The following is a 27,127-nucleotide window of genomic DNA, read 5'->3' on the forward strand; positions in this document are numbered from 1 at the left end:
AGAAAAAAGAAAAGAAAAAGTTGAAAAAAGAAAGCAATGAAATGCAAGAAGTGTGTGAGTGTGTGTGTGTGTGTGTGTGTGTGTGTGTGATGAATAGCATATATTAACAGATGAAATTGTATGAAAAAGTGAATTATTATTTATATACATCAATCCATGGTCACACACACACACACACACACACACACACATCCCCTTCCCTTTCCACACACATGCTCGGTAAATACAACTTGCTTAATACACACACACACACACACACACACATACACACACACACACACACACACACACACTCACCGACATATCCACGGGCGGCGTTGTCATGGTGGCGAACACACAGTCGTCGGGCATCACGGAGGCATGGCTCAGGTTTTTCATGCCCGGCACAGCTATGGCACTCCCCCCCGCGGCACCCCCCTCCACCCCCACAGACCCTATGCCGTTCCTGGAAGATGAGAGATGGAGGTAAATTGTGGAGGGAGAGAGAGAGGGTGGGAGGTAAGGAGATAGGGACAGGGAGGGAGAGTAAGAAGGGAGAATATGAAGGGGCTGGGAGAGGATACATTGTGGAGGGAGAGAGGGAGAGTGTGGGAGGTTAAAAGGGGGAAAAGGGAGAGAGATGAAGGTGTACAGGGAGAGGAGGGAGGGGGAAGGGGCAGGGAGAGGGAGAGTGTGGGAGGTAAAAAGGGAGAAAAGGGAGAGAGATGAAGGTGTACTACAGGGAGAGGAGGGAGGGGGAAGGGGTAGGGAGAGGGAGAGTGAGGGAGAGAAGGAGGCAGGGAAATGATAGCGAGGTCAAAGGTCATGCAAAGAACTGAAGAAGAAACAAGCAGGTCAGACAAACAGGACAGCAAGGTCAAAGGTCATGCAAACAACTGAAAAAGAAACAAGCAGGTCAGCCAAACAGGGGTGCCATCCTATCAACAGTGCCACCACCGGGCTCACCTCACAAACTTGTTAGGGTGCGCCCCGATCTGAGTGCCCAGGATGGAGCTGGCCCTGGCGCTGGTCTTGGACAGCTGCCGCACCAGGGACTTGATCTCCGAGATGGTGTGTTGGTTGGCCTGGATGTTGTTCTCCAAGCGCCGCAGACGAGACTCCAGGGACAGGATCTCCTAGTGTGGGAGGTAAAAAGGGAGGGTAACGGAGAGAGGAGTGGAGAGTAAAACAAGAACTGCTGTGGGAAGCCAGGGAGGGTAAGGGAGATTAAGGTGTGCAGGAAGAGAAGAATGGGGAGTAAAACAAGAACTGATGTGGGGGAGGGGAGGGAGAGGGTAAGGGAGGTGTGCAGGAGGAGAGAAGAAGAGTAAAACAAGAACTGATGTGGGAAGCCAGGGAGGGTAAGGGAGATTAAGGTGTGCAGGGAGAGATGACGAACTGAACTGGAAGCCAGGAGGGTAAGGAGATTAAGTGTGCAGGAGAGAAGAATGGAGAGCAAAACAAGAACTGATGTGGGAAGCCAGGAGATTAAGGTGTGCAGGAGAGAGGAGTGGAGAGTAAAACAAGAACTGCTGTGGGAAGCCAGGGAGGGTAAGGGAGATTAAGGTGTGCAGGAAGAGAAGAATGGGGAGTAAAACAAGAACTGATGTGGGAAGCCAGGGAGGGTAAGGGAGATTAAGGTGTGCAGGGAGAGAAGAATGGAGAGTAAAACAAGAACTGATGTGGGAAGCCAGGGAGGGTAAGGGAGATTAAGGTGTGCAGGGAGAGAAGAATGGAGAGCAAAACAAGAACTGATGTGGGAAGCCAGGGAGTGTCAGGGAGATACAGTGGTGCAGGGAGAGATGAATGGAGAGTAAAACAAGAACTGATGTGGGAAGCCAGGGAGGGTAAGGGAGATTAAGGTGTGCAGGGAGAGAAGAATGGAGAGCAAAACAAGAACTGATGTGGGAAGCCAGGGAGGGTAAGGGAGATTAAGGTGTACAGGGAGAGAAGAGTGAAGAACAAACTATGAACTGATGTGGGACGTCTAGGAATAAGGGAGGGTAAGGGAGAGAGATGGAGGTGTACAGGGAGAGGAGGGAGAGGATGGAGGAAGGGTATATACATGGAAGATATGAAAGACAGATCAGATGAAAATTACATGAAAATCGCAGGCTTTGTGTTGTTTTTCTATTGTCAAGGGTAAATCTATCCCATGCTTAAGTAAAGGAAGAGACTGACTAAAGAAATGCATACTACCAATTCAGTTCTGGTCATCTTACTAAAGAATGGATGTCAAGAAGCTAGAACTGTCACAGAGGAGGAGGAGGAGGATAAAGATGATTCACAGGTTAAGAAACTTGGCATGTGAGGAGAGACTTAACTCCTTGACTGCGGGTTTCCTGCCAGAAGACATCACCAAGCTACAGGAGTGGAGCAAAAAGTGGCTGCTACAATTCAATGAAGAAAAAATGTAAAGTCCTGCACCTTGGAAGGGTATATCCAGCATACTAATACCACATGGGAAACACTCCACTATCCACCACAAAGGCAGAGAAAGACCCGGGACTATATGTTACCAGGCTACCACTGAAGGGATATCCAGCACACCAATACCACATGGAAAACACTCCACTATCCACCACAAAGGCAGAGAAAGACCTGGGACTGTATGTTACCAGGCTACCAGTGAAGGGATATCCAGCACACCAATACCACATGGGAAACACTCCACTATCCACCACAAAGGCAGAGAAAGACCTGGGACTGTATGTTACCAGGCTACCAGTGAAGGGATATCCAGCACACCAATACCACATGGGAAACACTCCATTATCCACCACAGAGACAGAGAAAGACCCGGGACTATATGTTACCAGGCTACCACTGAAGGGATATCCATCATACTTAGGTAAAGAAAGGGACTGACGGAAGGAGTGCTTGGTATTATCTAGTATTCTATGCCATACTTCCATCACATACTTAGGTAAAGGTTAGGTTAGGTTAGGTAAAGAAAGGGACTGACGGAAGGAGTGCTTGGTATTATCTAGTATTCTATGCCATACTTCCATCACATACTTAGGTAAAGGTTAGGTTAGGTTAGGTAAAGAAAGGGACTGACGGAAGGAGTGCTTGGTATTATCTAGTATTCTATGCCATACTTCCATCACATGCTTAGGTAAAAGAGGGAGGGTGCAGGGTTCAGCTCATACCTTCTGTTCGCCAGGCGGTGAGATATCGCCCGGCAGACTCAGCACTTGGTAAAGCAGCACCAGCGTGGCCAGGCATAGCGCCACGCCGAACACCATGGACGAGTACCGTAGCCTCATCTTGCTGGCTGCTGTGGAGGTGGAGGAAGAGGAAGGGGTGAGGTTTAGGGGCAGTGTAATGCTGATGGTAGAGGAAAGGATCAGAAGGAGGTGTGAGGTTATACTACGACCTCCAGGCTGGGCACGGCAGTCAATAGTGGCAAGTCTTGGTCTGAAGGGTAGGAGAGAGAGAGGAAGGGAAAAAGGGAGAGGGAGGGGAAGGAATAACAAAGGGAGTGAAGGAGGAAGGAGGGAAGGAATGAAGAAGGGAGGGAAAGGAGAGAGAGAGAGAGAGAGAGAGAGAGAGAGAGAGAGAGAGAGAGAGAGAGAGAGAGAGAGAGAGAGAGAGAGAGAGAGAGAGAGAGAGAGAGAGAGAGAGAGAGAGAGAGAGAGAGAGAGAGAGAGAGAGAGAGAGAGAGAGAGAGAGAGAGAGAGAGAGAGAGAGAGAGAGAGAAAAACAGTAGTAGTAGTAGTAGTAGTAGTAGTAGTTGTAGTAATAACAATAAAATATAAAAAATAGAGAAACAATTATAATGGGGATGAACAGCTGTGCAGGGTATCAAACTCACCTGTGTGTGTCTGTGGTGTGACTGGCTGGCTGGGGCGGGGTCAAGCAGCTCAGGGCACCAGGGAGTGACCTAACATGTCCCTCCCTGATCCTTCTCCTTCCTTCCTTCCCCTCTCAAGGCTGGCTCTCCATTCTGCTCCTGGTAAGAGTAGAGAAAGAGTTGAGAGATGGGGATAGACAGAGCTTGGAGGCACCCTTATGGCACTCAACATGTCCCTCCTTGATCCTTCTCCTTCTTTCCTTCCCCTCTCAAGGCTGGCTCTCCATTCTGCTCCTGGTAAGAGTAGAGAAAGAGTTGAGAGAGATGGGGATAGACAGAGCTTGGAGGCACCCTTATGGCACTCAACATGTCCCTCCTTGATCCTTCTCCTTCTTTCCTTCCCCTCTGCTCCTCCTCCTTCCTCCTTCCTTCCCCTCTCAAGGCCAGCTCTCCATTCTGCTCCTAGGAAGGGAAACAGAACCAGGTGGAGAGGTGGAATTAGAAACACCTCATATTTGCGTCAGAGTACGTATACCAGTAACGTCCTGTTGTTGATGGTTGCTATCTTGCCCTGACAGCTGTTATATAGTCTATGCAAAGCTGGCAAGGGTAAATCTAACACTAGTGGGGCAGGGCACTGAGAAAAGACATGTGGTGGGTTGGTTATCTCGCCAGCTTATCAGGCCTGTGTGTGTCTGTCTCTATACTCATGTGATGCTGCAAAACTTGATGATAAACAGTGTAGCCAAGAATCTATGAGTGTTTGAGGCATTAATTGTCGTGTGAATGAATGAATTATAACCATGACCAATGACCTCTCTTCTGTCTGTCTCTATACTCATGTGATGCTGCAAAACTTGATGATAAACAGTGTAGCCAAGAATGTATGAGTGTTTGAGGCATTAATTGTTGTGTGAATGAATCAATTATTACCATGACCAATGACCTCTCTTCTGTCTGTCTCTATACTCATGTGATGCTGCAAAACTTGATGATAAACAGTGTAGCCAAGAATGTGTGAGTGTTTGAGGCATTAATTGTTGTGTGAATGAATGAATAATAACTGCAGCCGCAAAACAGCTCGCAGAGAGGTTCAACTTTGCTTACTGGGTAATTGTGGAGATTGACTCTGCGCGTCCAAAATACGATGTTATGCCTCCATATTATAATCAAGGGATGAAATACATGTCCCTCAACCATAATGTGAAGGAGCAAGTACTTAAAAGTAAAGAAAAAGGCCTAGTCTCCTTCCTCTAATGATCTTCGGGGGCCCGTGGGAAATTGTGTTTTTTGGGTGGGGAAGATATTTAAACTACGCCAACCGAACTTTACATAACCTATCCTCTAATGGGGGGAGGGGGGCTTTACCCCCCAGGACACCCCCACATGTATGATGTGCCAGTAAAACTAGAGAAGTACAACAGTTTGTGAGACCTTGGGAAGGTTATTATTCTGGTGGGGGCAATACTGGAGGTGTAGTGAATCTCCATATTTACTGCTTACTGTTTCTATAATTCACTCACTGCTCACCAAGATCACAAGTGGACAAACTAGAACAAAACCAGGCAAATTAATGTTTTTTCTGCTGCGTATTCCTCCTGTGTGTATGTGTACTGAACACCAGAGTGACTTATTTTTGCGAGGAGGTATTTCTCGCAACACCGGCTGGACCACCGCTGCCATTTCCTGTCCCGCGTTGCTCATTTCCACCGCCCCGCTCTGGGCGCCGAATAAATCTACCAAACCTAACTCTACGTATCCTACCTAACGGGACGGCTTCACCCCCTTGACCCCTCTTCCATATGCAACTGAAAACAATGCATTTGTAGCGCGTTTCATGTTTACCAACGCATTCCACGAAGTCTCAATGGCCCCCTAGACAATTTTGGTTGCGAGGGGTGAGTATGGGCAAACACTAGAATAATACCAAAAGAATCCATGTTGTACATAAGAATATAAGAACATAGGGAAACTGCAAGAGGCCGGGTGGCCTACACAGGGCAGCTCCAGAATCCCCCCCACTAATCACAATGGGTGAGGTGTAGTTACAGGGGTTACAGGTAGAGGCTTGATCCTCGTTATACCGGCGGTACTAGGCACGCACCAGTACCCCGTTACCTTACTGCACCCACACCTCACTGCCACCTGTCATCCATGTAGCTATCCAGTCTACTCTTAAAACAAGCTATCGTCCCTGCACTAACTATGTGATTGCTGAGTCTATTCCATTCCCCCACCACCCTAATACTAAACCAATGCTTGCCTATATCTCTCATACATCTATACTTTTCTAATTTAAATCCATTACTGCGAGTTCTATCCTGCTGGCTAATTCTCAGTACTTTACTTATATCGCCTTTGTTGTAACTCTTGACCCATTTGAATACTTCTATCAGATCTCCCCACACTCTTCGTCTCTCTAGTGAATGTAAGTTTAGATGTTTCAGCCTATTTTGATATGGGAGGTTCCTCAGCCCCTGAATCATCTTGGTCATCCTCCTCTGAACTGATTCTAGCAAGTTGATGTCCATTCCGTAGTGTGGGCACCAAAACTGGACAGCATAATCTAAGTGTGGCCTAACTAACGCTAAATAGAGTCTGAGGATGACCTCTGCACTCCTGTTGGTTACGGTCCTGTTAATAAAGCCTAATACCCTGTTAGCCCTATTCCTCGCACTAATACATTGCTTCCTTAGTTTTAGGTCAGAGTTCACTAACACTCCCAAATCCCTTTCACACTCAGACCTGCCTATCGCTGTGGAGTCTAATCTATACCCGTGTAATGGGTTGCGTGTTCCTTCACTAAGTACGCTACACTTGGTGATGTTAAAATTCATCTGCCATTTCTCTGACCAAGCTGACAGTTTATTGAGATCCTCCTGCAGTGCTCTAGCATCCTCCCCTGTCCTAATAGAGCGTCCTATTTTGGTGTCATCTGCAAATTTACCTGTCACTAGTTATCCCATTGTCTATGTCATTGATGTAGATAATTAATAAAAGCGGGCCTAAAACTGAACCTTGAGGAGCCCCACTGGTAACATTACCCCATTCGGATTTTTTACCGTTAATGGTAACCCTCTGTTTCCTGTCGTATATAAGTCGTGTATAAGAGGCTGTGCACCCTCTCGTGAATATTATCCACATTTTCTCTCACTGCTTCTTCCTCCCTTAGGGCTCCTAATGCCATTTTATCCCCCTTTCTCTCTCCCTCGCTCTCCCCTTCCTCCCCATGCCCACAACTTTCTCCTCCTGCCCCCGCTCTCACAGCCTTACCACACGTCCTGGGCTGAGTCTCAGGGCTTCTTTGGGGCTTAATTATTATCTTCGTATTATTTCCGTGCACTGGTGTCGTCTATTCGCCTCGGAAAAGTCTCCTTCCCTGTGTAATAAGTCTCAATCGGGCCGTCAACCAGGCAACAGCTGACTCAAGGGACAACAACACCTCACCAGATTATCGTACTCACCACCACCACTGCCAGATTGTCGTACTCGGTGCATCACATTTACCAGCTTCTCCCCCATAAATATCACCAGAAAACAGGAATAACAAACCATTCAACAATAACTACAAATAAATCTCGTTATTGTGGCCCAGGAAAGTTTTTGGGATGGAAATCGGGAAATATGAGAAACTGAGTACGACAATCTTCCTACGTTGCTCACCACATCGTATATTTCGCTTTCTCTAAAACCCATGAATATATATGAAGCAAATATCCATACATGACGGTTTTAACACTAAATTTACTTGGATATCGTTACTGATGTGGCTGTGACAGTTTTTTGGGGGGGCAAGAGAGGGAGAAATTAATGATCTGTTATAAGCTAGTATGAGATATTAATGATCTGTTATAAGCTAGTATGAGAAATTAATGATCTGTTATAAGCTAGTATGAGAAATTAATGATCTGTTAAAAGCTAGTATGAGAAATTAATGATGTTATAAGCTAGTATGACAATCTTATATGCTTCTTTTAATTAACCTAGCTGTTGTTTCCTTATATCTGCTTCTAATGATTAAGAAGTCATCCTTAATTGTTTCTTTGAACTTATTAGATTATGCAAACTATTAGATATACGTATAAGTAGTATCCTTTCCATCATCTTACACAAACAGCTAGTTCAGAAAATAGGTCTAAAATTTAAGTTACCAGACCCTTAGGAATGGAAATGATCGCAGCATTTTCCAGGCAGATGGTAGGCTTTGTGAGTTGTAAGACATGTTAAACAAATCTAAGATAGGATTCTCTTTTATGACTAGTAAGGCATCGATAACATCATAAGTGACCCCATCTGCATGCACCAAGAGCTGTGGACTTGCCCGACATGACTGTAGTTCGTCACGGGTTATGGGTACACAGGTATACCATTTAAGAAGTGACAAGTTGTATTGAACGCTGGCTAGTCTGCGTCGCCTGTGGCAGTCTAGGGCACCTCTGTGAGCACCAGGTAAGCTAGCAAGTGCCAAGGCTGTAGCCAGTCTGAGCCGCCTTCTGTGCCGTGAACCTAAAAAGAACACTCATTAGAACTCGATTAACCTCCTTTTTGGCCTTTGGAAATAGTTGGTGTGTGGGGTGGGAGCATCTGACAATACTAACCTTAGCAATACTATAGACGACGCCACGCCGCGCCGCCCCCCTCACTGTAACTGATGTTGGTGCAAAAGGAGATTTTGGTTTGTGTATCGACGCTGCCCTCTCCCTCCTGACGTGATGTCCGGAAGAGGAAAAGGCCGGATCTGAAAACACGCCGTTTCTTTCAAGCAAGATCTCTAAAGTCGACACAGAGTTTCTCAAAATCAAGGAAATGATTAACCAATTTAGGCCGCGCGTCAATGGCCTTTAGGCGCTGTATCGCAATTTTGAGACCAGAAATGGCTTTGCCGTGATGTACTCTCCCAAGAAAGTCCCCATTTGCAAGGAAATAGCCCCAATAACGAAGATAGGTTTCCAGATTTTGCTAGAAAACCCACACACACGTTACGCCTCCTCCTGCTGTATGGCGACCTTGAGCAGGGACTTTATGTACCACCCAAAAAAGTTATAAATCGGGTTGTAATGTGTGTTCTCTTAGGGCGGTATTGCAAGACTTTCGCTTTTCACATTACCTATTTATAAAGGTCGAAGAGCCGGGGGTCAATCGGGTTCGAAGGAGTGTTTCTACAGGTTCATGGTACAGAGGAGGGGTCACACTACCACCAGGGTCATGGAACTACTCCTGGAAATGCCCTAAACTCCTATGAAAGCCTTGTCAAATAGGTGTTTCTTCAGGTTCATGGTACAGAGGAGGGGTCACACTACCACCAGGGTCATAGAACTACTCCTGGAAATGCCCTCAACTCCTAAGAAAGCCTTGTCAAATAGGTGTTTCTTCAGGTTCATGGTACAGAGGAGGGGTCACACTACCACCAGGGTCATAGAACTACTCCTGGAAATGCCCTAAACTCCTATGAAAGCCTTGTCAAATAGGTGTTTCTTCAGGTTCATGGTACAGAGGAGGGGTCACACTACCACCAGGGTCATAGAACTACTCCTGGAAATGCCCTAAACTCCTATGAAAGCCTTGTCAAATAGGTGTTTCTTCAGGTTCATGGTACAGAGGAGGGTCACACTACCACCAGGGTCATAGAACTACTCCTGGAAATGCCCTAAACTCCTATGAAAGCCTTGTCAAATAGGTGTTTCTTCAGGTTCATGGTACAGAGGAGGGGTCACACTACCACCAGGGTCATAGAACTACTCCTGGAAATGCCCTAAACTCCTATGAAAGCCTTGTCAAATAGGTGTTTCTTCAGGTTCATGGTACAGAGGAGGGGTCACACTACCACCAGGGTCATAGAACTACTCCTGGAAATGCCCTAAACTCCTATGAAAGCCTTGTCAAATAGGTGTTTCTTCAGGTTCATGGTACAGAGGAGGGGTCACACTACCACCAGTCATAAAACTACCCCTGGAAATATCCACAACTCTGACGAAAGCCTTATCTTAGAGATATTCTAAGTGTACACATTCATAAGTATATACATACACCATCTTGCATTGGCTCATGCTGCGCTCCCGGAACTCATCTTTAATCCTAGAATCTAGAGTCCGGGTTGATAGGTGGTCTTCTGGACAGCATGTGGGTAGTTTTAAGCCACTCGGCGGCGGCTGAAAAAATCCAGCTTGGTGGTGGCTTGTCAACCTGGTGGAGAGAGAGACAGGGAGGTTAGGGTAGCTTAGGGTAGGGTAAAGTAGGTTAGGTAAGGAGGAGAGGCTAGATTTGGCAGGGAGGGAGAGATATGGCAGGGACACAGGCAGGGAGAGAGTGATTTGGCAGGGACAGAGGCAGGGAGAGGGAAATATTTGGCAGAGACATGTAAAGAGAGCAGGGGAGGACACAGTGCTGGGAGTTTTAGTAGAGGACCTGGAAACAGTGCTCAGAAGGGAAAGACTCCAATGGTTTGGACATGTAAAGAGAGCAGGGGAGGATAAAGCGCTGGGAGTGTTGGAGAGATTGGAGGTAGAAGGAAGGAGACCAGTTGGTAGACCTAGGAAAACGTGGAGAAGGTGTGTACAGGAAGACTTGGGATTGATAGGACTGTATAAGCACTGGGCGGAAGACAGATCGAGTAGAATGGAGGAGAGCCATAAAGCGTCCAACCGCTCAGGAAGATTGAATTTAATGGACCTTAACCTAAATAATGATGATAATGACATTGTACTTACCAGGGATTGAGTGGTCACAGCGGTAGTAGTAGTATCACCAATCAGCTGTCATGGAAGTACTATATGAGGGATTCAATAGTACACATAGTAGCTGTATAGAGGATTTAATAGTACACATATCAGTATAGAGGATAGTAATAGTAATAGTAGTAGTAGTAGTCTCAGGGATCTCCTTGAGTCCGTCGTCAATGTAGATGCCGTTCCCCACCTCCACCACCTTAGTAAGATTGTCATAGCCGAGGTCAACAACATTGGCCGAGCGCACGTCACGGAAATCCTTGTCAGTGGTGAGCTTGACCCGGCCGCCAACCTTCCGCCAGCTCGATCTCTGCCGACGCTCCCTGGGAAAGGATCAGCATTCATTAGTCTCTCAAAGGTGTAGAGGCAATTATGTGGCTTCCTAAGAACAGCTTCCAAGGGCTTGTGGTCTGTCTCTACAACAATGTTATGTTTGCCGTACTGCTGGGAATGGAATCTCTCAACCCCAAGCACTATGGCAAGTAGCTTTTTCTCTATCTGGGCAGAGTTTTTTTCAGATTTTGTCAATGACCTCGCTGCATAATAATAATAATAATAATAATAATAAATTTGATTTCGCACATCGGCAAATGCAAAGAACAGGACAAGTAAAGGAACGAGAACAAAATCGAGATAGCTACAGGGTGACCTTCTTGCATTATACAGGCCCATAGTGCAAGGCTTGAAGCATCTACACAAAGTAAGACAGGCACAGCACTTACATCATAATGACCAGCAGGCGCCCTGACCACAAGGATGTCTTGCAGCTCCTGGAAGCCTTCATGCTGTGTCTCCTCCCAACAACAGTCATGCAGTGTTTTTCTCCAGCAGAACACACAGCGGGTCTGTGAGTGTGGAAAGATTTTGTATGAATTATTTACCCACATAGTTGATCATGCCCAAAAACCTCCGACACTTTTGTTTTGTGGGACAGGAATAAACGCATCAACAGCTTCCACTTTTTGCTGATCAGTATGGATGACACTTTCAGTCAAAACATGACCAATATATTCAATTTGCTTGGTTTTCAGCTAGATCTTATTGGGTTCGGCTTCAGATTTGTTTCTCAGCATCTCTTTAGGACATCTTTAACCCAGTAGCTGCGGGGATCATGTTTCTTAAAGGCTCCTCCCCCTAAACGAGAAAAATGAGAAAAAAATCATCACTCACACAAACCATTTCATAATATATACCAACGCATGTGTAATCAGTTTATGCATCATCTATTTTGGGGGGTTTATATCGTGGCAAAAATCTGGCCCATCGCTGCTACACGGTAAAGCCACAAATTTGGCCCGTCACTGCTACCGGGTTCATCTATGGTCATGTTCCTCTTCTGTGCGCTGCCCATGCACCAAAATGTCATCCATCATGATCTCTACACCTTCACCAAAAGCCTCATGCATTCTTCTCTGGTATATTTCAGAGCTAGCTGCTTACTCCAAATGTAAGTCTAAGGTAGGCCTATATCTTCCAAAACAGGTATTAAAGGTCACCTATTTAGAAGTCTCATCAAATTTAAGCTGCCCAAAACCTTTAACCGTGTAGCAGCGATGGGACAAATTTGTGGCTTTACCGTGTAGCAGCGACGGGCCAAATTTGTGGCTTTTTTTATCTTTGTCAATTACAAGCATACTATTGAGCCAGTCTGTGGGTGTATTTTCTTCAATAATGATACCTAATCTTTCCATATGGTCTATTCCTTCTTAAGTTTACCTCTCAGAGCAACAGGTATTTCTCTAGGAGGGTGAGCCACAGGGACAACACTTGGATTAAACTATAATTCAACTGTTGGAAAGTTGTAAAGTTTTGTTTAGTGGGCAGTGCAACATCTGTGATCATATGCCAGAGAGAGACAGAAGGGGAAGGAATTATAGGAGAAGGGAACAGACCCCAGGAGATGGGACACAACCCCCGATTAATACCTGGTACCCATTCACTGCTGGGTGGACAGGGGCGTAGGGTATCGGAAAAGCCGCCCAAATTTTTCCACTCTGCCCGGGAATCAAACCCAGGCTCTCTCAGTTGTGATCCAAGTAAATTACCTGTACCATCCAGCAGGCATCCCAGTCCCTCAAATACATCAAAGAATTCCTCCAACATACCATTTGCACCATGAATTGTAGGCAATGTCCAGCGCACACCTGTGGTCGATGCATGTGTAGGCATTGGCACCCTTCAGCTGCATGGGCGAAACCTTAGACATCTGTGGGAGAGAGAGAAAGAGAGAGATTGATAAATAATATAGAGGGAGAAGAAGATAACAGTGAGATACAGGGATTTTAACATGATAATGAGGTTAACCCGGTAGCAGTGACGGGCCAAATTTGTGGCTTTACCGTGTAGCAGCGAAAGGCCAAATTTGTGCCATGATATAAACCCCAAAAAATAGATGATACATAATCTGATTGCAAATACTTTGATATATATGAAATGGTTTGTGTGAGGGGTGATTTTTTTCTCATTTTTCTCGCTTGGAGGGACCATTAAGAAACATGATCCCTGCTGCTACTGGGTTAATATCTGCATTTTTATGAGCATTTTTTTCAAGTTCATTGCACAGAGGAAGGGTCAGACTACCACCAGGGTCATTAAATTACCCCTGGAAATGCCCCAAACACCTATGAAAGCCTTGTCAAGTATTTTTTTTCTACAACAAAGGAGACAGCTCAAGGGCACACACAAAAAAGGAAACTATATTAAAAAAAAAAGCCTGCTACTCACTGCTCCCAAATACCATGTGTCAATTCCTGTGCAGATGACAAAAACCTGGATCTTCAAGTCCCTCCCTGTCTTAGCCTGTGGGGGTAGTCTCAACACCCTGCCCCTGCTGTGGGTGGTGTGGGGGGATTGGGGGTCTGATGCAGGGCCCACAGCTCCACGGTCAGGCTCAAGGGGGAGTCTCCAGGTCTGACAGGTGCTGGGGGAGGGGGGGGAAGGCACCATAACAGAACACTCCTTACCCTGAGAGCATGTCAAGATATGTAACACAGCAACATTCAGTAGATATGTACCATTAAAACCTCTCTTGAACCCAGCTATTAAAACCTCTCTTGAACCCAGCTATTAAAACCTCTCTTGAACCCAGCTATTAAAACCTCTCTTGAACCCAGCTATTAAAACCTCTATTGAACCCAGCTATTAAAACCTCTCTTGAACCCAGCTATTAAAACTTCTCTTGAACCCAGCTATTAAAACCTCTCTTGAACCCAGCTATTAAAACCTCTCTTGAACCCAGCTATTAAAACCTCTCTTGAACCCAGCTATTAAAACCTCTCTTGAACCCAGCTATTAAAACCTCTCTTGAACCCAGCTATTAAAACCTCTCTTGAACCCAGCTATTAAAACATCTTGTAAACCCAGCTATTAAAACCTCTCTTGAACCCAGCTATTAAAACATCTTGTAAACCCAGCCATTAAAACCTCTCTTGAACCCAGCTATTAAAACCTCTTGTAAACCCAGCTATTAAAACCTCTTGTAAACCCAGCTATTAAAACATCTTGTAAACCCAGCTATTAAAACCTCTCTTGAACCCAGCTATTAAAACCTCTCTTGAACCCAGCCATTAAAACCTCTCTTGAACCCAGCTAGTAAAACCTCTCTTGAACCCAGCTATTAAAACCTCTCTTGAACCCAGCCATTAAAACCTCTCTTGAACCCAGCCATTAAAACCTCTCTTGAACCCAGCCATTAAAACCTCTCTTGAACCCAGCCATTAAAACCTCTCTTGAACCCAGCCATTAAAACCTCTCTTGAACCCAGCTATTAAAACCTCTCTTGAACCCAGCCATTAAAACCTCTTGAACCCAGCTATTAAAACCTCTCTTGAACCCAGCCATTAAAACCTCTCTTGAACCCAGCCATTAAAACCTCTTGAACCCAGCTATTAAAACCTCTCTTGAACCCAGCTATTAAAACCTCTCTTGAACCCAGCCATTAAAACCTCTCTTGAACCCAGCCATTAAAACCTCTTGAACCCAGCTATTAAAACCTCTCTTGAACCCAGCCATTAAAACCTCTCTTGAACCCAGCCATTAAAACCTCTTGAACACCGCGCTAAAAACATCTCTTGAACCCAGCCATTAAAACCTCTCTTGAACCCAGCCATTAAAACCTCTTGAACCCAGCTATTAAAACCTCTCTTGAACCCAGCCATTAAAACCTCTCTTGAACCCAGCCATTAAAACCTCTCTTGAACCCAGCCATTAAAACCTCTCTTGAACCCAGCCATTAAAACCTCTCTTGAACCCAGCCATTAAAACCTCTTGAACCCAGCTATTAAAACCTCTTGAACCCAGCCATTAAAACCTCTCTTGAACCCAGCCATTAAAACCTCTCTTGAACCCAGCCATTAAAACCTCTCTTGAACCCAGCCATTAAAACCTCTCTTGAACCCAGCTATTAAAACCTCTTGTAAACCAAGCTATTAAAACCTCTTGTAAACCAAGCTATTAAAACCTCTTGTAAACCAAGCCATTAAAACCTTACCTTATCGCTTGTGTGAGTCCTCCCCTGCATAGGAACAGCCGCGTCATCCAGGGGTAGACCAGGGAATCAACCACTCATATCCACGGTAGACCAGGAAATCGACCACTCCTCCAGGGGCCGGTAGACCAGGAATTCAACCACTCAGCGGATGACCAGTGTTGTGTAGCTCTCCAGCCTGAAATTGAGGGAGTTCGTAACCTAACCGATCATGGATATTAATTAATTAGTGTTTTTACTCAAAGACAAACTGTGTGCGATGAACATTCAGCGACTCGGAAATAATCACTGGATATTTACGACACAATAACAAAAATATCTGACATCACACCTGAACCATTGGATACCTGTGACATTATCCATGAAGGCAATTAGGGCACTCACTCACCAGGACGTCTCAGAATAAGTGCGCCGAGGACTATTATCGAGGCTAACATGGCGGTAGTCCGGGGCGTGGAACCTCATCAACGGTAGCGGTGTGTTCTGTGGTTGAAGCTCGGCCGTGGAGGTTTCTTGGAGACTCGAGTGGATGTGGTAATGCCCGGGTGGAGCAGCAACGGCCGTAGAGGGTTGGGATGTACACTGTAGTCTTATGTATACTGTAGAGTCTTCCATGGCAAACGTTGCCTGTTCTTTACTAACTAGAGAGAGAGAGAGAGAGAGAAAGACACAGAGAGAGATTGAGAGATAGAGAGACAGACAGAGACAGAGATAGAGAGACAGACAGAGACAGAGAGAGAGACAGAGACAGAGCAACACACACACACAGACGTACGCACAGTGCAGTGAGGGAGAATTAAGCAACACACACACACAGACGTACACAGTGCTGGGAGGGAGGAAGGACAGGCAGCATGGCGGTACATTGTTTATTACGGAACGAAATTCGCGTTACAGCTGCAAGGTGCTCTCAACCACAATGCCTTACAAAACCAGCAGTAGTTACCTCCTCCTGCTGCAGCGACCTCCCCAAGACGGAGGGCCCCCAGACCCCGCCCAGCGAGGATGCGCCTCCCCAGCCACCTGGTCAAAGCCTGGTCAACCAGTCAGCCAGAGAGGTGCGCCCCCGCCGACAGGGCCCAGAAGCCTTCCGCATCGGGCGGGTCACCACAGCCTCCTCTTCTTGCTGCTCAGGAACACAACAGGCTAAAAGGCAACAGTTACACACACGGACATATAAAAAAAAGAAATCCTAACCGACATCTCAGAGGGAGACGCCCAAAGGCGGCAGACTCAAACGCAGAACGGAACACACCCGTTCTGTGAAAGAGCCAACCGTCGTACCCCTAACACCCTAGGCCCCACCAGCCTCCTCCTGTGAGGAAAACTGGTCCTCAGTTTGGGCAGCTCGGAAGGAGCTACCCTGACGGCAAAGCTGTAACACAGACTGGCCGCGTACAACTCCGCCGCCTAAACTATCACCTTGCCCGACCGCCCTACGGGAGACTCTGACATCTCTCTGCGCGTATTTCAAGCGTTGCTCCGACTCCCTAACCGACCGACCACCCGTCCGCCCGCCCGTTTCACGTCGCCCGTCTGCCCATCCGCCCCTTTCAACCCGCCCGCAAGCGTTCGAGCATAGGTACGACGAGCGTCAGTGCAGCGGAACGTAGCGTCGGGTTCCGTGCGCTCAGACGTAGCTGCACGGCTCAGCGTGAACGCTGCTGCCTGCCTACCTGACCGAGGTGGGGTGCCGCCCGACAACCTGACCGCAAGGTGGCCTGCCTATCTGATGGCCCGACTGACCGCCTGACCACCAGATAGCTTGCCTGTCACCTGCTAGCCTGACTGCCAGGTGGCACACCGCCCGTCGGCCTGATGGACAGACAGCCACGCCCATGCCTTCCTGACACAGTGATTAGCTAAGTCCCCGCCAACACAAAAAAAGACACTCACACAAAAAAAACTCACACACCCTACATAACCTGCACCGTAGTGCTACCCCAAACCTCAGCAGCTCCCGCGTTGCACACCGCCACCGCCGTTGGTCACCCGGCAGCATCCACCCAGCGCCTCGCCAGGAACAACAGCTAAAGAGCTAGGGAGGAAGGGGGTTATGGGGAAAAAAAACATACATAGAAATGAAATCCTAGCAGTCACACAGCAACACACAGCAAAAGGTCAAACACACGGCAGGCCTGCCATCACACACACAAACACACACAGCACACACTAAACCAAATACCGTGGATATACCGTAGTGACGTGATGTGATGTCCTCGCTGCACGCGCCTCCGGACTGCCACACACACACACGCTAGCTATTGGGTATAAACACACGGGAAAAAGGCATAGAAAAAAAAGACATCCTAAATAAAATAACACACACAAGCACTTAGCGGGGGTTTGGGGAGGCAGACGGAGGAGGGCCAGTTGGCATGGGAAAGGGGAATCGCCCTGCCCAGGAGATGGATATAGTCTTGGCACCCCCCCCCTGGCGTGAAGGTTTACCCAACACACCAGGCGGTAAGGCTCGACACAACCCAAATCCCAGGAGGCTCATCCCCCAACCCACTTCCAGCCCACCAACCATTCTACCCCACCCTCCCTTACCCACTAAGTACCCACAGACATACACCAAAAAAAAGACTCCACTCCCATCAGACTCCTTGGAAGAAGGCAGCCTGATCCACCTAATAAAAAAGCCAGGCTCAACCGTACGGAAGAGTCTGGCAAAACGTCGGCGGAGACAACGAAAGGCAACGCCTGGCCAAGCAGAGTTCGACCGCTCTGACCCCCGGAAGAGAGGCCAGAGAAGCTAGAGTCGGCTTCCTCCTAAGGAGAAACCGACAAAAAACTTCAGACATCTCGGAGGGAGACCGTCTGAAGGTGGAAGACTCAAACGCAGAACGGAATCACACCCGTTCTGTGAAAGAGCCAACCGTTGTTACACCTAACACCCTAACACCCTACACCAGCTAAACAAACACCCTACACCCTGACGTGCTGCTCCCGCTGCGCCGATGCTCTCCACACGCCTCTGAAAGAACAAGATCGACTTAGACACAACCCAGGAGACAGTGACGGAGAATTAGACACACTATGAAAATTATACAAGAGCAACAGTATTTAATGATCTCGTTATTTGACCGACTATCATTTCATTACTATTATTGGTATTGTTATATTCATTACTATTATTGGTATTATTATATTCATTACTATTATTGGTATTATCATAATCATTATCATTGTTTACCTGGGCGCCAGAGGATACAGGCAAAGGGTGACACACACGGCCACCTCCATCAACGTGTCTCTCCAGGCGGGGCAACACACTGGAAGTACAGGGAGACTCAGACATGCGGAGAGGCAGCGGCGGAGACATCCAGACATCTTGGCTCAGACACAGGTGGCTGCTCCATTAACCCGGCAGCAGCGACGGGCCAAGCTTGTGGCTTTACCGTGTAGCAGCGATGGGCCAAGTTTGTGCCATGATATTTAAACCCCCCAAACTAGATGATGCATAATCTGATCACAAATGCTTTGATATATATTATGAAATGGTTTGTGTCCAAACTCCTTATGCAAGAGTTAAGAACATAAGGAGTCTGCAAGAGGCTGGTTAGGCTATACAAGGCCATGGCTTTATCTAACCTCTTCTTGAATGTATCTATGGTATTGGCACCCACAACATGGCCCCCAAGCCTGTTCCACTCATCCACCACTCTGTTAGTAAACCAATTCTTGCATATGTCTTTGTTGAATCTGAATTTGTCTAACTTAAAACCATTGCCACGCGTCCTACCCGGCTCTTTTACTATCAAAATCTTATTGACATCCCCTTTATTAAATCCCTTCATCCATTTATAGACTTCGATCAAGTCTCCTCGCAACCTTCGCCTTTCTAGCGAGTGTAGATTTAACTGCTTCAGCCTGTCTTCATAAGGCAAGTTTCTCACCCCCTGAATCATCTTTGTCATCCTCCTCTGTACAGATTCTAACACCTTGATATCCATTCTATAGTAGGGGGACCAGAACTGAACCGCATAATCGAGATGAGGTCTAACTAGTGCTAAGTAAAGGTTGAGGATGACTTCAGCGCTCCTATTGCTTACGCTCCTTGAGATGAAACCAAGTACTCTGTTGGCCCAATTTTTGGCCTGAATGCATTGAGCCCTAGGACGGAGGTCAGCGCTCACTAGGACTCCTAAGTCTCTCTCAAGCCCAGACCTGCTTAGAGGAGTGCCATTTAAGGAGTAATTGTGTGAGGGGTTGTTCCTGCCTACACTCAGAATGCTACACCTCCCGACATTGAATTCCATCTGCCACTTCCCCGCCCAATCATATAGTCTGTCAAGCTCATCCTGGAAAACGGTAGCGTCCCTGTCTGATTGGGTTACACTACTGATCTTGGTATCATCTGTGAACTTGCTGACATCACTACTAATTCCTGTGTCCAAGAAATTGATGTAAATAATAAAAAGCAGAGGACCCAGCACCGACCCCTGAGGGACGCCACTCGTAACACTGCCCCATTCAGATTTTTTACCATTGATTTGCACTGTCTGCTTCCTACCACTGAGCCACGCCCTGATCCAGTTCAAAACTTTACCAGCTACGCCGTGAGCCTGTAATTTTAGTAATAGCCGGTGATGAGGGACTTTGTCGAACGCTTTACTGAAATCTAGATACAATATGTCATAGTTTTCATCTCGGTCAACCGCCTCTATTACTTTAGTGTAGAAGGACAACAGGTAAGGCAAGACCTATCCTTTGTGAACCTATGCTGTGAATCATGAATTAAATTATGCTTTTCTAGATGGTCCAGAATGCTCCCGGCTATAATTTGTGGCTTTACCGTGTAGCAGCGACGGGCCAAATTTGTGGCTTTACTGTGAAGCAGCGATGGGCCAAATTTGTGGCTTTACTGTGTAGCAGCGACGGGCCAAATTTGTGCCATGATTTAAACTCCCCAAAATAGATGATGCATAATCTGATCACAAATGCTTTGATATATATTATGAAATGGTTTGTGTGAGGGTGATTTTTTTAATTTTTCTCGCTTGGAGGGACCATTAAGAAACATGATCCCTGCTGCTACCACCGGGTTAAGATCAACAAAATTGTAATGCCAAAATTTAATTAAGTATGGGAAAGATAGAAATTAGGGAGGATAAGTAGTTTTAAGTACTTTTAAGAATGTATAAATTCCATTTCTGTCTCTTCCATACTGAATTGAATTTTTCTTAAACTAAAAATGGTCAAATCATCACTGATCTCCTCTATTATGCATATATAATCATTTTTGCAATTCCTAACATTATATATTCATTTAAATAATTTTTCACACATATATATAAATACTACTCTTACATATACCCAATACTGTCCAACCCCTTATGCAAGAGTTAACCAGCATCTTCATTCTTTCATTCCTATACTGTCCAACCCCTTATGCAAGAGTTAACCAGCATCTTCATTCTTTCATCCCTATACTGTCCAAACCCATTATGCAAGAGTTAACCAGCATCTTCATTCTTTCATCCCTGTGCTGTCCAAACCCATTATGCAAGAGTCAACCAGCATCTCCACTCTTTCATCCCTATACTGTCCAAACCCATTATGCAAGAGTCAACCAGCATCTCCACTCTTTCATCCCTATACTGTCCAAATCCATTATGCAGGAGTTAACCAGCATCTTCATCCTTTCATCCCTGTGCTGTCCAAACCCATTATGCAAGAGTCAACCAGCATCTCCACTCTTTCATCCCTATACTGTCCAAACCCATTATGCAAGAGTCAACCAGCATCTCCACTCTTTCATCCCTATACTGTCCAAACCCATTATGCAAGAGTTAACCAACATCTTCATTCTTTCATCCCTGTACTGTCCAAACCCATTATGCAAGAGTCAACCAGCATCTCCCCTCTTTCATCCCTATACTGTCCAAACCCATTATGCAAGAGTTAACCAACATCTTCATTCTTTCATCCCTGTACTGTCCAAACCCATTATGCAAGAGTCAACCAGCATCTCCACTCTTTCATCCCTATACTGTCCAAACCCATTATGCAAGAGTTAACCAACATCTTCATTCTTTCATCCCTGTACTGTCCAAACCCATTATGCAAGAGTCAGCCAGCATCTCCACTCTTTCATCCCTATACTGTCCAAACCCATTATGCAAGAGTTAACCAGCATCTCCACTCTTTCATCCCTATACTGTCCAAACCCATTATGCAAGAGTTAACCAGCATCTTCATTCTTTCATCCCTGTTCTGTCCAAACCCATTATGCAAGAGCCAACCAGCATCTCCACTCTTTCATCCCTATACTGTCCAAACCCATTATGCAAGAGTTAACCAGCATCTTCATTCTTTCATCCCTGTGCTGTCCAAACCCATTATGCAAGAGTCAACCAGCATCTCCACTCTTTCATCCCTATACTGTCCAAACCCATTATGCAAGAGTTAACCAGCATCTCAACTCTTTCATCCCTATACTGTCCAAACCCATTATGCAAGAGTTAACCAGCATCTTCATTCTTTCATCCCTGTGCTGTCCAAACCCATTATGCAAGAGTCAACCAGCATCTCCACTCTTTCATCCCTATACTGTCCAAACCCATTATGCAAGAGTTAACCAGCATCTTCATTCTTTCATCCCTGTGCTGTCCAAACCCATTATGCAAGAGTCAACCAGCATCTCCACTCTTTCATCCCTATACTGTCCAAACCCATTATGCAAGAGTCAACCAGCATCTTCACTCTTTCATCCCTATACTGTCCAAACCCATTATGCAAGAGTTAACCAACATCTTCATTCTTTCATCCCTGTACTGTCCAAACCCATTATGCAAGAGTCAACCAGCATCTCTACTCTTTCATCCCTATACTGTCCAAACCCATTATGCAAGAGTCAACCAGCATCTTCACTCTTTCATCCCTATACTGTCCAAACCCATTATGCAAGAGTTAACCAACATCTTCATTCTTTCATCCCTGTACTGTCCAAACCCATTATGCAAGAGTCAACCAGCATCTCTACTCTTTCATCCCTATACTGTCCAAACCCATTATGCAAGAGTTAACCAACATCTTCATTCTTTCATCCCTGTACTGTCCAAACCCATTATGCAAGAGTCAACCAGCATCTCTACTCTTTCATCCCTATACTGTCCAAACCCATTATGCAAGAGTTAACCAACATCTTCATTCTTTCATCCCTTACACTGGTAAACTCTGGGGCACCCTTCCTGTGTCTATATCTCCTCCTGCCTTCGACTTGAATTCTCTCACGAGGAATGACGTATCGAGACACCTCTCCTCCCGAAACTGACCTCCCTTTCGGCCGCTCATAACTTTTGTCTCTGAAGGAGCAACAATTAACCCAAGAACATCGCCAGACCCTTTTCTGGGCTTTCATGAGTCATGGCTGTGGTACGGTGGACCCTAAAAAGGGCTCGCCATAAATCCCCTGATTCAAGCTAATTGTAGGTGGTTGTGGCATACCGCAACCCACCATGCATGACAAGTGAGTGTTTTCTACTAAACTTGGTGGAAATGCTTACCGGTCTCCCCAGCTGAAGAGGTCACGGACAGAGGAGGTCATGTGCGCCTCCCCAAGCCCATGTCCCCCGGCGTCCATCTCCCGGAACACTGCCACACAAACAAACGCTAGCTATGGGTATAAAAAAAGATTACGTGCAAAAAGTTCACACACAAAAAAATACATCCTAACAAAATAATAGTGCGAAGGCATAACGCCAACGCACACACACACACAATCATACGACAGGCCTGCCATTCACACACAGACGCACACACAAGAGAACCCACTTAACCAAACCGTTGGTGTCGTCGCGATGAGTCCTCTGCATGGTCCGTCCGCGGCATCCTGCAAAAACAGAGAGGCATATTAGAAAAGGGAACATTAAAGGCCACTTCCACAGTCCATCACAATCTTTGTAACACTCCCGAACCAAGCTATAGAATCCCATACTGTTCAAAATGGCGCGGTCTTCGATGACACACTAAATACACAGAGCTTTTCCTGTATAGTCTTGTCAAATTTGTGAACTTGAATATAAACAGAATCTCAGCTTCTCTTCCCTTTCCTTCATATCATAAACAGAGAGCTTTTCCTGTATAGTCTCGTCAAATTTGTGAACTTGAATATAAACAGAATCTCAGCTTCTCTTCCCTTTCCTTCATATCATAAACAGAGAGCTTTTCCTGTATAGTCTCGTCAAATTTGTGAACTTGAGTATAAACAGGATCTCAGCTTACTCATCCACCTTCTCTTCCCTTTCCTTCATATCATAAACACAGCTTTTCCTGTATAGTCTTGTCAAATTTGTGAACTTGAATATAAACAGGATCTCGGCTCACTCGTCTCCCAATCTCATCTCCCTTCTCCTCCCTTTCCTTCGTAGCATAAACACACAAGACCTTTCCTGTATAGTCTTGTCAAATTTGTGAACTTGAATATAAACAGGATCTCGGCTCACTCGTCTCCCAATCTCATCTCCCTTCTCCTCCCTTTCCTTCGTATCATGACAATATAAGACCTTTCCTGTATAGTCTCGTCAAATTTGTGAACTTGAATATAAACAGGATCTCGGCTCACTCATCTCCCAATCTCATCTTCCTTCTCCTCCCTTTCCTTCGTAGCATAAACACACAAGACCTTTCCTGTATAGTCTCGTCAAATTTGTGAACTTGAATATAAACTCCAGACACCGTACAAGGAAATTTCGAAGGCTCTGGTATTGGTTTTGGAGCTTACTAACCCATCATGAGGAACTGTGAAACTGGGCCTTAGACACGGATGCAGAATTATAGCCATGCAAAAGGCAAATTACTTATATATAGTACATGAAACTGGCCATCACGGGGAGTTAACTCATGGCAAAATATATTACTAACCCCGGAAGTTAAGTGAGACTGAAAATTTAAAGAAGCATTATGAGAGAGAGCACCGTGCAGGGCTTAGTAACAAGGATTTCGGTTAATTTACATTCACGTACGGATTGAGATATCGGCAAGGCTTGAAGCTGCCGATATCTTTACATGGAAGAGGCGCCTGGCTGGGACTGACAATTATACAGTGACAAAACAAACTAGGACTCACAATTATACAGTGACAAAAACTAGGACTCACAATTATACAGTGACAAAACAAACTAGGACTCACAATTATAGTGACAAAAACTAGGATTGACAATTATACAGTGACAAAACAAACTAGGACTCACAATTATACAGTGACAAAAACTAGGATTGACAATTATACAGTGACAAAACAAACTAGGACTCACAATTATACAGTGACAAAAACTAGGATTGACAATTATACAGTGACAAAAACTAGGATTGACAATTATACAGTGACAAAACAAACTAGCAAGCAGAGCCGGACACCACAAACACACTGGAAAGAACCTTGAGCAAAAGATAACTTAGACATTAATTAAAAGGAAGGAAGGGATGAAGATAGACAGAGGAGGAGGAAGAGAGAGAATGGACGATAGGAAATTGGATGCAAGATTTGACCGCCAGAAAGAACGTCACTCAAAGGATAACTTAGACATTAATTAAAAGGAAGGACGGGATGAAGATATATATAGAGAGAGGAGGAGGAGGAGGAGAGAAAATGAACGAATGGAAATGGGATGCAAGATTTGACCACCAGAAAGAATTATAAACGTTAATTAAGCAAAAGATAACTTGGACTTATTAAAAGAAAGGAAGGGATGAAGAAAGACAGAGAGGAGGAGGAGGAGGAGGAGGAGAGAGAATGAACGAAAGGAAATGAGATGCAAGATTTGACCACCAGAAAGAATTATAAACGTTAATTAACCAAAAGATAACTTGGACTTATTAAAAGAATGTATAGGATAATGAAATACAGAGAGGAGGAGGAGGAGGAGGAGGAGAGAGAATGATCGAACGAAAGGAAATGAGATGCAAGATTTGACCACCAGAAAGAATTATAAACGTTAATTAAGCAAAAGATAACTTGGACTTATTAAAAGAAAGGAAGGGATGAAGAAAGACAGAGAGGAGGAGGAGGAGGAGAGAGAATGAACGAAAGGAAATGAGATGCAAGATTTGACCACCAGAAAGAATTATAAACTTTAATTAAGCAAAAGATAACTTGGACTTATTAAAAGAAAGGAAGGGATGAAGAAAGACAGAGAGGAGGAGGAGGAGGAGCAGGAGAGAGAATGGACGATAGGAAAATGAGATGCAAGATTTGACCACCAGAAATAATTATAAACGTTAATTAAGCAAAAGATAACTTGGACTTATTAAAAGGAAGGATGGAATGAAGATAGACAGAGGAGGAGGAGGAGGAAGAGGAGGAGGAGGAGAGAGAATGAACGAAAGGAAATGAGATGCAAGATTTGACCATTAGAAAGAACGTCACGCAAAAGATAACTTAAGACTTATTAAAAGAAAGGAGGGGATGAAGAAAGACAGAGAGGAGGAGGAGGAGGAGAGAGAATGAACGAAGGGAAATGAGATGCAAGATTTGACCACCAGAAAGAATTATAAACGTTAATTAAGCAAAAGATAACTTGGACTTATTAAAAAGAAAGGAAAGGATGAAGAAAGACAGAGAGGAGGAGGAGGAGGAGAGAGAATGATCGAACGAAAGGAAATGAGATGCAAGATTTGACCACCAGAAAGAATTATAAACGTTAATTAAGCAAAAGATAACTTGGACTTATTAAAAGAAAGGAAGGATGAAGAAACACAGAGAGGCGGAGGAGGAGGAGGAGACAGAATGAACCATAGGCAAATGAGATGCAAGATTTGACCACCAGAAAGAATTATAAACGTTAATTAAGCAAAAGATAACTTGGACTTATTAAAAGGAAGGAAGGGATGAAGATACAGAGAGGAGAAGGAGGAGGAGGAGAGAGAATGAACGAATGGAAATGGGATGCAAGATTTGACCACCAGAAAGAATTATAAACGTTAATTAAGCAAAAGATAACTTGGACTTATTAAAAGAAAGGAAAGGATAAAGAAAGACAGAGAGGAGGAGGAGGAGAGAGAATGATCGAACGAAAGGAAATGAGATGCAAGATTTGACCACCAGAAAGAATTATAAACGTTAATTAAGCAAAAGATAACTTGGACTTATTAAAAGAAAGGAAGGGATGAAGAAAGAGAGAGGAGGAGGAGGAGGAGAGAATGAACGAAAGGAAATGAGATGCAAGATTTGACCACCAGAAAGAATTATAAACGTTAATTAAGCAAAAGATAACTTGGACTTATTAAAAGAAAGGAAGGGATGAAGAAAGACAGAGAGGAGGAGGAGGAGGAGAGAGAATGAACGAAGGGAAATGAAATGCAAGGTTTGACCACCAGAAAGAATTATAAACGTTAATTAAGCAAAAGATAACTTGGACTTATTAAAAGAAAGGAAAGGATGAAGAAAGACAGAGAGGAGGAGGAGAATGAAACGAAAGTAAATGAGATGCAAGATTTGACCACCAGAAAGAACGTCACGCAAAAGACAACTTGGACTTATTAAAAGGAAGGAAGGGATGAAGACAGAGGAGGAGGAAGAGGAGGAGAGAGAAAACTGAAGAAAAACGAGGAATCAGAGAAAATGGGTCAAAGAGAAAACAAGGAAATGAAAAAAGGAAGGAAGGAAACATTCAATCATTAAATTAAAGGTGTTAGAACTATTGCTTCAAGGGAAACGGATGAGTTAAATTGTAAGTGTTGCTCTAATATAAATAACTTGATATATTACACGGAGGTGGTGCCCCGCTCTACCAACGATAATCCATCCTCACTAACACACTGAACCAAGCACAATATCATCGCCGCTATTAAAATGACACACTCCTTATGTCCTTTATACAGCATTTCTTGACCTAAATTGACCTATCTTTGTGTGACTCTTCGTGATGTCTCCCACTCCTGGCCCGGCATCCCAGTCTCCAGTTTTGAGGTTGTTATCAGTGCGGTCGCCCAATGTGTCAGGCCTCCGCTCCCGGGTGTGTGGGACAAGACACAGGCGCGCTCCCCATGAGTCAGGCTTTCGTCACGGCAGCTCCTGGGTGTGGGGAGGCAGAACACAAGAGATATAGGAGGCATTCCATATGACACGAGAATCTGTTACCTACACCTTGCCCTCTCTCTCTCTCTCTCTCTCTCTCGTCCTACAAAGAAATG

General features: G+C 45.1%; 2 protein-coding genes across 6 annotated transcripts in view; both read right to left on the minus strand.

The window, feature by feature from the left end:
* LOC126982525 (alpha-mannosidase 2x-like) overlaps positions 1-7,219 on the minus strand; it is a 31,009-nt gene extending 23,790 nt beyond the window's left edge. For 2 of the 3 annotated variants that reach the window (XR_007735211.1, XR_007735213.1), the window contains exons 1-5: positions 7,049-7,219; positions 3,797-3,934; positions 3,132-3,259; positions 946-1,115; positions 298-445 (exon numbers count right to left, since the gene is read on the minus strand). Coding sequence is in view for 1 of the 3 variants with exons in the window: in XM_050834647.1 (XP_050690604.1) it covers positions 298-445; positions 946-1,115; positions 3,132-3,248 (435 nt within the window). In the remaining 2 variants the exon portion in view is untranslated. Of the gene's footprint in view, positions 1-297; positions 446-945; positions 1,116-3,131; positions 3,262-3,796; positions 3,935-7,048 lie in introns of all 3 variants that reach the window. The other variant, XM_050834647.1, reaches the window with a different exon arrangement.
* Positions 1-16,366, minus strand: part of LOC126982526 (uncharacterized) — a 63,919-nt gene extending 47,553 nt beyond the window's left edge. The window contains exons 1-6 of one of the 3 annotated variants that reach the window (XR_007735214.1): positions 15,375-16,366; positions 14,990-15,164; positions 13,225-13,420; positions 12,606-12,706; positions 11,223-11,345; positions 10,589-10,823 (exon numbers count right to left, since the gene is read on the minus strand). Coding sequence is in view for 1 of the 3 variants with exons in the window: in XM_050834648.1 (XP_050690605.1) it covers positions 12,584-12,706; positions 13,225-13,420; positions 14,990-15,036 (366 nt within the window). In the remaining 2 variants the exon portion in view is untranslated. Of the gene's footprint in view, positions 1-10,588; positions 10,824-11,222; positions 11,346-12,121; positions 12,707-13,224; positions 13,421-14,989 lie in introns of those variants that run through there. The other 2 variants (XR_007735215.1, XM_050834648.1) reach the window with 2 other exon arrangements.
* Positions 16,367-27,127: the final 10,761 nt, after the last annotated feature.

Source organism: Eriocheir sinensis, chromosome 51, assembly GCF_024679095.1.
Source record: "Eriocheir sinensis breed Jianghai 21 chromosome 51, ASM2467909v1, whole genome shotgun sequence".
In the NCBI taxonomy this organism is placed as follows: Eukaryota; Metazoa; Arthropoda; class Malacostraca; order Decapoda; family Varunidae; genus Eriocheir; species Eriocheir sinensis.